This window comes from Populus nigra, chromosome 10, assembly GCF_951802175.1.
Source record: "Populus nigra chromosome 10, ddPopNigr1.1, whole genome shotgun sequence".
Lineage (NCBI taxonomy): Eukaryota > Viridiplantae > Streptophyta > Magnoliopsida > Malpighiales > Salicaceae > Populus > Populus nigra.
The window spans coordinates 9,220,806-9,233,153 of NC_084861.1; the positions used below are offsets into that span (position 1 = coordinate 9,220,806).

At 35.4% G+C, this 12,348-nt stretch overlaps 1 protein-coding gene across 1 annotated transcript; it reads left to right on the plus strand.

Moving 5' to 3' along the window:
* Positions 1–1,167: 1,167 nt before the first annotated feature.
* Positions 1,168–12,143, plus strand: LOC133704817 (phosphoenolpyruvate carboxylase 4-like). The gene is made up of 20 exons (XM_062129828.1): positions 1,168–1,485; positions 2,169–2,332; positions 2,404–2,518; positions 2,892–2,969; positions 3,080–3,148; positions 3,277–3,355; positions 3,462–3,538; positions 3,643–3,738; positions 4,552–4,693; positions 5,400–5,531; positions 5,745–5,821; positions 5,944–6,222; positions 7,249–7,374; positions 7,493–7,594; positions 7,678–7,824; positions 9,447–9,545; positions 9,678–9,766; positions 10,457–10,583; positions 10,668–10,874; positions 11,111–12,143. The coding sequence occupies exons 1-20, from the start codon at positions 1,330–1,332 to the stop codon at positions 11,936–11,938; spliced, it is 3,189 nt and encodes a 1,062-aa protein (XP_061985812.1). The 5' UTR covers positions 1,168–1,329; the 3' UTR covers positions 11,939–12,143.
* The last annotated feature ends 205 nt before the right edge of the window (positions 12,144–12,348 follow it).

A 12,348-nucleotide genomic window follows, 5' to 3' on the forward strand; every position in this document is an offset into this window, starting at 1 on the left:
ACAGAGTATTGCTAAGACAACAAGCCAAATAAAACGGCATATTACAAAAATAATAACGATTTTTCTTAATTTGCCACGAGAACACAGGTGAAGAAAACTTTGAAATTTAACTCTTTATTTTTTTTGTGGCCATTGATTTAAATGGCAACGAGAATTAATATCCTTTATCTTTTCATGTAAATGTCCACACGGCTTGCACTGAGTGTATTTTAGACCACCCGCGCATACATACATACATACATACATACACATACACATACACATACACATACATACACATACATACATACATACATACATACATATGACAAGCTATATAAATCAAAATAATACATCATTGATATTTGATAGCATAGCCCGCATCCCATTTTATTTTGTAGATAATCACTTCAATTGTACAAATCTTCAAAAGCAGGTAGAGCCGCCGGGCATCGCTTTTTAACAATAAGACTCAAACAGTAAAAAAAGATCGGAACCTGTCCGTTTTACCCAAGGAATCTACCGAGAATGATTCCCTCTAAATCTAAGACCTAAAAAGCTAATTAAGAAAAAAAAAAGCCAACGATTTTTATGGGATTTTTTCTTTGAATTACACGAGTTGCAAGATTTAAATTTAATTTTTTTTTATAAAAAATTTAATTTTTTTTATATATTTTAAATCGTTTTGACTGCTGATCTCAAAAATAATTTTTTAAAAACAAAAAAAATTATTTTAATATATTTTAATATAAAAAATTATTTAAAAAACAATAACAACCATACTTTTTAACACCTTAACTAACCTTAAATATAGAAGCTCGTGCTAGTCCCAACCTACTATCCATCTCTCAACTGGTCTAGAATTCCCATCCTATGAAAAAAATCAGTCAAGTGCTTCTGTCTGAAATTAATGTAAAATCTCGACAGGAAACTTTTTAATTATCTCCACAAGTTAATACAAAAAGTACTCTTTAAAATCTTGATACAAGTTTTCGTATTTTAAGGCATTCAAGACCTAATTAAAAAAAAAAAAAAAAACAAATAAGTTTGGAAGTCTTCGCTGGACACTGATTTAAGGTTTACCCAGATAAAAAAAAAAAAATATTCACCGGCACGTCATCAAGCTCAGGTCCCACCATCTGTAAATAAATAAATAAATAAACTAATAAAAGGCCCCACCGAAAACAAATCAAGGACTCCCTCTCCCTCCCTCTCCCTCTCTAAAAACTCTCCACCATTCCCTTCCTCCTCTACTTCACACACAGTCTATCTTCACTCTGTACATCTTCAAATATCTCTTACTCTCCCTTCTCATCTCTTGATACAGATCTATTTTTGTTCTTGCTGAAAATGACGGACACAACAGATGATATAGCAGAGGAAATCTCCTTTCAAGGCTTTGATGATTACTGCAAACTGCTTAAGAATTTATTAAACGATGTGTTGCAGAGAGAAGTTGGTACTGATTTCGTCGAGAAACTTGAACGCAATCGCACTCTCGCTCAGGTCTTCTTCCTTTTCTTCTACTTCTCCTTATTTTTGTTAGAGAGAAGTTACTGTGATCGATGATCATAACTTTAAACTGGTCTTGATTATTTTTTTTAGTGTTTATTGGATTTTATTTGGTGTGCGGATGTTGTCATCATTGTTTTTGCTAGTTTCGCGTATTGTGTTTTTGCATGGTTTTGTTTTGTTGAGGAGAAAACAATGGAAGCAAAATTAGTTAGTATTATTATTATTATTATTATTATTTACTTCTTTGTTTATTTTTGTGATTGCTAGCTTTTTGATAAATATTCTTTCGGTGATTACTTATTTTTTCTTAGTACGTCTTATGTGTTTTTCTATTTTTTTTAAAATTTTAAATTTTGCATGTTATACTAAGAAGTAATAGCTGTAATCAAAGAATAAAAAAAGCTAAAAAAATTATGTTCTTTTATTACATATTTGCTAATTAAAGGTAATTTTTTTTTTTGAAATAGCATTTATTTTATACTGTTTTACTTCGTTTAGCCTCAAAGCTGTTGCAGTCTTGTAGATTGTGATGACAAGAAGAATCAGTGATTTATTTATTATTTTTTACTGGTATATTTTTCCTGCATTTTCATCGATCAATATTCATATATCGAGAGAAAATATTAACGGAAGTTATATATATATATTTTTTGGGTGTGTGTACGCGTGTATAGAGTGCTTGTAATTTGAGATTGGCGGGGATAGAAGACACAGCTGAGTTGCTGGATAAGCAGCTGGCATCAGAGATATCAAAGATGACATTAGAGGAAGCATTGACACTTGCTCGTGCTTTCAGCCATTATCTTAATTTGATGGGAATTGCTGAGACCCATCACCGGTACGTATAAGTTTCAGATAACTTTTGAAATTGAGCATGTTGACACTGCATAATGTATTCCTTTCATGCAGGGTACGTAAGACACGGGATTTGGCACATCTATCAAAATCTTGTGATGAAGTCTTTAATCAGCTGTTGCAGGGTGGAACATCGGCTGACGAACTTTATGACTCTGTTTGCAAGCAGGTTTGTCTGTACTGGTATTTTTCTTTCGAGTTTTCTCTGACGGTTGGGTTGGTCACTGAAACTGACACTGAAGAAAGCAGAAGAAGTTTTCAAATCGCAATTTGTGTTTTTGGAAATTCTTACAAGTTTAGGGGACGCATCAACTCGATCAGCCTAAAGAATTTTACCTGCTTCATTCAGCGGAACTTTTTTTGCATGATCTATAAGGACTAATAACTACTACCATGACTATGAATTCTTTTATTTCCCTGAATATCTTAGCTACTAAATGGAGCATATCAGTATTATATAATTGCAATTTTTAAATGCGATCCTGCTAAGTAGTTGCTAACAGTTCTTATATCATGTTCTTGTCCAAATCTTGTTCATGCAGGAGGTTGAAATCGTTCTTACTGCACATCCTACTCAAATTAATCGTCGTACCTTGCAATATAAGCACGTTAGAATTGCTGTAAGTTATTAATGGCTTGGGCACCAGTTGTTATGTTATATATGATAATATTAGATATTGCAACAATGTCAAGTGTTAACATTTTGGATGTGAACTTGCTCTGTTTGCAGCATCTTTTAGATTACAACGATCGACCTGATCTCACACAGGAAGATAGAGAAATGCTTATCGAAGATCTGGTATAGTCTCAAACCTCAATAATTCTGCTTAAGAGTCACGATCAACGTTACAGTTAGAGCATAATGATCCGGTGTCAAATTATCTCTTCTTTTTATTTTTGGTGGTTATATTATTTTTGCTTTGCTAGGTAAGAGAGATTACTTCAATATGGCAGACAGACGAGCTTAGGCGCCACAAACCCACGCCAGCAGATGAAGCCAGGTCTGGTAAGCCAAGTTACTTCTAAATCTGATTGAAATAACTTACCTTTGGTTCTTTGGAGGTTTCTGTTACTTGGTGATGCCTGATGGGATCATATTTTGATAAACTCAGGCTTGCACATTGTGGAGCAGTCTCTATGGAAAGCAGTACCTCATTACTTACGTCGTGTCAGCACTGCGCTGAAGAAGGTTTGCTGTCACATGATAGTGTTTTCTTTCAAATGATTGTGAGAAGTTGGTTGACTTCTTGTTCTTGTATGTGGATTTGATCGCTGCGTTTCTTTTCCCCTTAGCATACAGGAAAGCCACTTCCATTAACCTGCACGCCAATAAAGTTTGGGTCTTGGATGGGGGGTGATAGAGATGGAAATCCAAATGTAACAGCGAAGGTGAGCCTTTCAAATTAATGATTGGGTTCTCTGGTATTTATCTGGGAAGAAACTAATTTAATTGAAGAAAATATTCCCACTCATGGGTTGTGTATGACAGAAGTTGGTTCATTAATTTATCTAACAGGCACGTGCAAAGAATGATCCCTCTAATCATGTTGTAGTATGGTAATGTCTATTTAGGAAATCCATCTGTTTTCCTTAGAACAAAAATGAAAAAGGAAGTTGCTTGCTGCTTCTTTCTAGTTACAATTAAATGTCCTGATGAATGCCTAAGATCCAAGTTTATTGAGTGACAATATCATGGCTTTGCTTTAAAACCTATGGCATTTTTGTGCCATTAAAGTTATCTTGTGTTTATTTTGCATATTATCACTGTCCTTGTTGTTTATTAGCATCTGCACTTCAGAGTTCAGTTCTTGATTTAAACTATCGCATGACATATCCACATATTGAAATGACCCTTGCATCAGCAGACATGCTCTTAAAATTGAAGGGTTGCAATATTTTTCTGTGCCCCAGAAGACTTTCTTGTTGGGATACTTTGTTGTTTGTTGCCAGATTGTGTGTTTGTGCAGTCAACCATTGCATCATTTCATGGGAAAAGCTTAGTAATTGACAAGGACTGATTTTCGATGTGGCTATTAGCACTCTACCAATTCATAGTGGCACTTCACCTTTACAACAGGAGAAAGTGGGGTTCCACACACGCTGGAGTGCTAGTAGAAGAATTCCTAATCTTTTCCTGTTATACTGTACCGTTTCTATCAGGTATATAAAGTTGTTAATAGATTTTGTTTTTTATTGTTCCAGGTCACACGAGATGTCTCTCTTTTATCAAGGTGGATGGCTATTGACCTTTACATTAGAGAAGTTGATAGTCTCAGATTTGAACTATCCATGTCTCGCTGCAGTGATAAGTTGTCAAGAGAGGCACATGACATTCTAGAACAAGGTTCAATTCACTGGAAATTTACTTAAATTATGTAAAAAATTTCCTCTGTGGACAATCTGACAAGTAACCGTCTAATTAGATAAAAAAAAAAGGGCCTGCCCTGATAGCTTGACATTAATTGTTAGGTGCACTGTTCAGTTTCTAAAGATATAAAATAGCGATAATTTAGCTTGATTTGAGAATATTTTATCTTGAATGTTTGTTATTAAGACTTAATATGTGAAGTGAGAGACAATACTCAACTGAATCACCTCTTGAGTTTCAACGAGTAACAGAAGCTGTTCAATAGAAATTATACTTGAGAGAATTGTTATGTGACAGCTGTTATTTACTGAGGATGGTTAGCATGAATGATGGTTCCATGCTAACATTTGTTGATGCCTTCTCTATTTCAATTATGACTGCTAGAAATTTTGTCATGGTAAAAGAATTGTTCATCTGAGTTAAAGTTGGTGTTGTTCCTTGTGCAGAAAGACAAATTGTCAAGTTGCTCGGTGTCTTTCCTTTCATTTCTTCCTATGATATTTTTCTATAATAAATACTGTTTATATTTGAGTGTGTGTGTGAGAGAGAGTTAAATTCAAGATTGATAAAAACAAGTCTTCCATGTCAATCATGTATGGTTAATGTCACATGATTTTTATGGCAATCATCAGGTGTTTTGTTCCACTTATAATTTCTGATGGTTGGTGAATATTGCATGCAGAAACTTCTCTGGAGGATCGGCACGAGGGTTGGAATCAACTGATGAGCAGAAACCAAACAAAGCATCATGGCCAACAAACTCCATCACTTCCTACGCAACTTCCAGCTACAGCTGATCTTCCCTCCTGCACTGGTAAAGAAAAGCTGTCTCACTAATCATTTATAGTCATGCTTTCCCTGCAATTTTCATTAACAGTGATATCTTATGCCAAGTCCCTTTTTATTCATTAGAATCACTATCATTACTTCTTTTTTTAGAGTGATAACCAAACTTCGTCAAGTCATGTATTGTAATTTCGACTATCAATAACAAAGGTTCATAACTTCAATTTATCTCTTCATGTAGAATGTGGCAATAATGGTGGATCACAGTATCCCAAACTACAACTTCCAGGGACTGATTACTTGCCGTTGAATTGTCAGGTAAACTCACCTATCTGGTAGCGATTTTGTATAGATATTTCTCCTTTATCATTTTCAATAGTATTTTGAACTAAAATAGTATGTTTCCTTTTCTTTTCTTGTTTTTTTTTTTTTTTTTACAGGATGTTCAGGATTCTTCAAACTTAGAATCTTCATTCCAAGATTCTAGCCATGGCTGTTGCAAATCAATTACAAATGGAAGTATTGCTAATTCTGACAGCCATCAATCAGCTCCAAGCCCACGAGGATCTTTCACCTCCAGTCAACTCCTTGCTCAGAGAAAACTTCTCGCGGAATCTAAGATAGTAAGATCCAGCTTCCAGAAGCTTCTAGAGCCAAGTCTGCCTCAACGTCCTGGAATCGCTCCTTATAGAATTGTTCTTGGTCATGTGAAAGATAAGGTATTATTACTTTCTGCAGCTTCAAATTTGTCAAATACTTGAAGTGTAGTACATGTAAAACCGTAAAACACATAATATCTTTAAATGTTATAACAAATATCGAAAATCCAGTGTCTTGTTGAATGAAGTGAATGGCAGACTTTCAAAAGGTGCAGTCTGATTGCTGCAATTTCAGTTCAGGAGTTCAAAATTAATATGATTATTTCCTTCCCCTTAAATTTCAGATGAAGAAAAAAGGGAAAAATACAAACAAACTGTGATTTGAGCTTAATGGAGTTATTTTTAGGCAACACCTCACATGTTCTCTAAGCAGTCAATAGCTTGGAGTCAATTTTTTTTGAATAATCAACATAAGAGGGTATGGAGGAGGGGATATAAAATACAGGTGTAGTTGTATTGATTTTAAGTCAATAGAATTTGATTGGGCCCTGAGTTTTCAAGATATTTGCATTTGTTAATTCATAAAGAAGTAGATCAATGAAGATATTCTTAGCCAAACAATTTTTTTGTTAAGCAGATACTTTTTTATGATTACTCTGAATTAACCTTGTGAAATCAATAGCATAAACTTTACTGAATAACTATGCTTCATTAAGCTTCCTTCTCGGACAGAATTTCTCAAATTGTTAAAATATGAGATAGGGATTGTTGAGTAGCTATTTCTAAAATTCTTAAATGTAGGGATTGATGAGTAGATTGACAATTTGGCATCCTAATTGTGTTTTTGATATCTGATGCGACTTCTAGCATTGGGTGAATTAATATTGTGGGGTCAGTATGAAATAGCTGCTAATCAATATACCATTCATTTAAGAAAGAGCTTGTGGATAAAGGAAGTGTCATAATGGTTATTAATCAACATATTCATGGATTTATTTTTATTTTCCAATGACTTTGGCGGTGATTCTTTTTAATCTGCTAAGGTCTTTTACCCATTTTTAACTGAGCAAGGCTTCAGTTTTTTAAAAATTTCAGTCATATGCTATATCATTATAAACATCAGTATACTATGTGTGGTGATCTCAGCTTACGAAGACTAGAAGACGGCTGGAACTTCTTCTTGAGGATCTTCCCTGTGAATATGAGCCTTGGGATTACTATGAGACAACAGACCAATTGTTAGAACCACTGCTTCTATGCTACGAGTCTCTGGTAATAACTTCTGCATTATTATACCATTTTAGTTCCTTTCTTTTTGAGTAATAACTGAAAAGAATGAAAATATCACCGGCTTGGCTTTACTTTATTCTTCATTTACTGATTTTTGCAGCAATCTTGTGGAGCTGGGGTGCTAGCAGATGGCAGGCTGGCTGACCTGATAAGAAGAGTTGCGACTTTTGGAATGGTATTAATGAAGCTTGACTTGCGACAGGTGGGATTTGATTCAGGTTATAGGTAGTAAGGTAACAATGTGCTCATGTAATATGATTTAACTGGACTTTTGGAATGCAACAGGAATCTGGTAGACATTCTGAAGCACTGGATGCAATCACCAAATATTTGGATATGGGAACGTATAGTGAGTGGGATGAAGAAAAGAAACTGGAATTCCTAACAAGAGAGCTCAAAAGCAAGAGGCCACTAGTTCCTTCCACCATCCAGGTAACGTGTTTAAATATCATGATAGCGTTAAAACCTGAGCAATAATTTTAATGGGCATTATCTACTGCAAATGCGCAATGGCAGGTCTATTGGGCTTAACCAATAGGTCGTCAGCTTGAGGCCTGTGAGTAGCCACTTTATGCAAGCTCAGAAGGGAGTCTTTTGTTCTCTAAGGTTCCTATTTTGATGGGACCATAATTGAATAATGGTCTTCTTGAAACTTTTCTAATAATATTGTGATGCGGAAAGCTTATCTATTTAAACTTCTCTATTGGAAAAAGAAATGATAACAAGAATTGAATAAACAAAGTTTTTCATCGGTTTTAATTTTTGGAATTATGTATTGTTCAATCGCTTTATACCACATTAGTTTTGAGGTATAAAAGTAGCATGGAAATATTTTTATTTCTATTTTTTGGAGGTGAGTGCGGGTTACCCAAGGTGGTAATTTTGCAAATTGTGCAATCTTTTTTGGGATCAATAATGTGGCTGAGCAGGATGAAAGTTTGGAATTATATGACATTCGTTGACTACTGTTTGCATTACTTTCTTCTTCAAATCTTTTCGAGTAACCACATTCAGCCTTTTGATTTCTTTACAGGTAACTGAAGGGGGTGTTTGAGAGTAATTATGGTTGCTTTTCAAAGTATTTTTCGCTGAGAAATGCATCAAAATAATATTTTTATTTTTTAAAATTCAATTTGATATCAACGCATCAAAAAGATCCGAAAACATAAAAAAAAAAAGCAACAAACAACTTGAATTTTAGCAAACCTCCATCTAGGCCGCACTTTCAAACAAGGGCTGAATATAACACGCTCGCATTTGTTGTTCATGTCTTATTTCAGGTGGGAGAAATCATCCTTTTTTTTTTAATCTATTTAATGTGTAATGTTTTCCAGCACAACCAAGTTAAGTTCATGTCAGAAGTTAAAAATAATATAAATTCGAAGCAATTGTGAATCTCTTAGAAACAAATTTGTAAAGATACTTACAAATGCGTCCCTGCTTAAGACTAGCATATTCTTTGTTCATAAATTCTGCAGTTATAATTTAATGGAGCATACAAGTGATAAAAGATGTTAATGTAAAAATAGATCTACCGTGTACAAACATGTACATTCACTAGACAAATGCATTTAACAGGGTTAAGCCCTAAAAAGCTGTGGAGGAAATTCCTAAATTTGCTCTTGTGAACAAACATTAATTTCCAAATTGATTATTGCGTTGATATTAAATTCTTTTGGTGAAATATCATGATCTTAAAAGGTGCATGGGAAAAATGCAATGCAACTTATTTCTTTGTGAAAATGATGCATTCTTGTATTTTGGCTTTGTCATTTTCTGTACAAATATTAAGTGAAAGTAACTTTTTGATCCTCGATAATTTTGAACTAACTCTTTTGGAATTATTTTTGCATTAGTCTGTCAGTGTGGTTGGATTGTATAAAGCACTTGTTAAGTAATTGAAATTACCATAGAATTCATGGCCTTTTGTTGAGTTGAGAATATGATATTTTCTTTTCAGAAAGCCTTGCAATGGATGCATTTTATGCACGCTCCCATTGTCTATCTTTTGGTTTTTGTACTTGTATGCCACCTTTTAATTTGGTTTTTGGCAGGTCACTCCTGATGTCAAAGAAGTTTTGGATACGTTCCGCGTTGCTGCTGAGCTAGGGAGTGATTCGCTTGGAGCATATGTGATCTCTATGGCATCCAATGTATGAAAAACTGCTGCTACCCAGTCATTTATTTTTATATATATTCTAAGATAATATTACTGTCATATTTGGGTTTAATAGCAGAATATGCGAAAAAACATTAACATTGTCTTGCATTCTTTTTCTTGACAGGCCAGCGATGTCCTTGCTGTGGAGCTTTTACAAAAAGATGCCCGTCTTGCTGTTAGTGGTGAGCTAGGGAAACCATGTCCTGGAGGAACGTGAGTTTATGCCTCTTATATGTTCATATATTGCTCTGTAAAATGCATTTCCTTGTTTATTCTGTCATTTGTTCATAGGAATGTATGGTTAAAGCATGGAAACAAGATCAGAAATTTTTTTATATTATATTGTTTCATTTAATTTATTTGATATGGTAATGTGTAAATGCTAGCATGCTCGCTAAAAAGAAGGCATTCTTTTATTTACCTAAACAATTGAAATTGTGCAACATGTTTATTTACAGTTTTGATTTTTAGAATAAAGTGATGTCCTGTTATTATATAACGGTGTCATTTGCAATAGTGATTTAGTGACATAAGTGTTTAATCATTGCTGGTACAACAAAATTTTTTCCAAGCATGTTCTTTTTAGAGTATTTGAGATAATTTCTCAGTCACATACACCAGTTTTTCCTAAACGGCTTCCTTTGTGCTTTGATCTTTTTATTGCTGATTCTGCGAGCCTACTAAGATTTTCCTGGACCTGAGGTTTGACTATTTGGTTAGGTTCTATGTTTGACCTGAGGGTAGATCACTCAATTCTCATTTCATAATCCACTGAGTTTATAGGAAGTAGGAAATGGAGAGTTCTGTGACCCTTTTGGCATGGTACTTCGGGTAATGAAATAAAAAGTTTACACAGTATTGACAACAAACATTCTCACAAGATCTACACTTGTCTTGGAATAGGTTGCGGGTGGTTCCTTTGTTTGAAACTGTGAAAGATCTTAGAGGGGCTGGTTTGGTTATCAGGAAATTATTATCAATTGATTGGTACTCAGAGCACATTATAAAGAACCATAGCGGGCATCAGGAGGTATTCATTTTAAAAGCCATTTTCAAATTGATTTCAGTAGATTCTTAATGAAACTCTAATCCCTCGTATACTTCCCATGAACAGGTGATGGTTGGATATTCTGATTCTGGTAAAGATGCTGGACGCTTCACTGCTGCTTGGGAACTTTACAAAGCCCAAGAGGATGTTGTGGCAGCATGCAAAGATAATCAGATTAAAGTAACTCTATTCCATGGACGAGGAGGGAGTATTGGCCGTGGTGGTGGACCAACATATCTTGCCATTCAATCCCAACCACCAGGTTCAGTAATGGTAAGTTACCTATCTGTGCATCATGGATGCCAGTAATCAGTAAGTTTGGTCTCATAACATATTCTATTTTCCCCTTCTATCTGCTTTTTTCTGTTGAAATTTGTAAATATTGATATTGCTATGCTCCATCTTTTAAGACCAGAACACGTATAATCAATTCTCATATCTGAACTTGTAGACTGTTTTAAGTGTTTAGGCTTCTGTTGTTTAACGTTCGATGTCCTTTCAATTGGCAGGGTACTCTTAGGTCTACTGAGCAAGGAGAAATGGTGCAAGCCAAATTTGGGCTGCCACACACAGCTGTCAGACAGTTGGAGATATACACAACTGCAGTTCTACTTGCAACGTTAAAACCCCCAGAACGACCTCGAGAAGAAAAATGGCGTAATCTCATGGACGAGATTTCAAAAATCAGCTGCCAAAGTTACCGGAGCACTGTATATGAAAACCCAGAGTTTCTTGCCTACTTTCATGAGGCTACTCCACAAGCGGAGCTTGGTTTCCTTAACATAGGAAGCCGACCCACAAGAAGAAAGAGCTCAACAGGAATTGGACATCTTCGTGCCATTCCATGGGTATTTGCCTGGACCCAAACAAGATTTGTTCTTCCAGCATGGCTTGGAGTTGGGGCAGGTTTGAAGGGTGTTTGTGAGAGGGGACACACCCAAGATTTGAAAGCAATGTACAAAGAATGGCCTTTCTTCCAATCTACTATAGATCTTATAGAGATGGTCTTGGGGAAGGCAGACGTTCCTATAGCGAAGCACTACGATGAAGTCCTTGTATCTGATAAGAGCAGGAGAGAACTTGGTGCTGCACTAAGAAGAGAACTCTTAACAACGGAGAAGTTTGTATTGGTGGTTAGTGGGCATGAGAGGCTCTCAGAAAACAACCGGAGCTTGAGGAGGCTCATTGAGAGCAGGCTCCCTTATCTCAATCCAATTAATATGTTGCAGGTTGAGATTCTAAAGAGGTTGAGAAGCGATGATGACAATCATAAACTCAGAGATGCACTGCTTATTACTATAAATGGTATTGCTGCTGGTATGAGGAACACGGGCTGACAAATATCTTTGCAGCTTTATGATTTTACAACTCGGCGAACTATATCATGGCTTTTCCTACGTTCTCTTCTTTTTTACTTTTTAGGGCCATCATTTGATGGCCTAGTTGGGAGTATGGTATCCGTCTAAGAGATGAAGTTCTTATGAAATATTAATGCGGATAATAATAATACAATTAAGTGGATTTCGTTTCTTGATATGCAAATCACTTAATTCTCTTTCGACCGTTTATGTAAATTATGGAAATGACTCGAACTTTGTATGCTCACTTGCAATTGTCTTCTTGTTCATCAGTAAACTCTGCCAGACTAGCGTAGCTGGGTCAGATCTTACCCCTTGGAGAAGGAGAAGAAGTATTTGGAGGAGGAGGAGGAGGGAGAGATCTGTCATTGGGCTTAAAAAGACAGGTT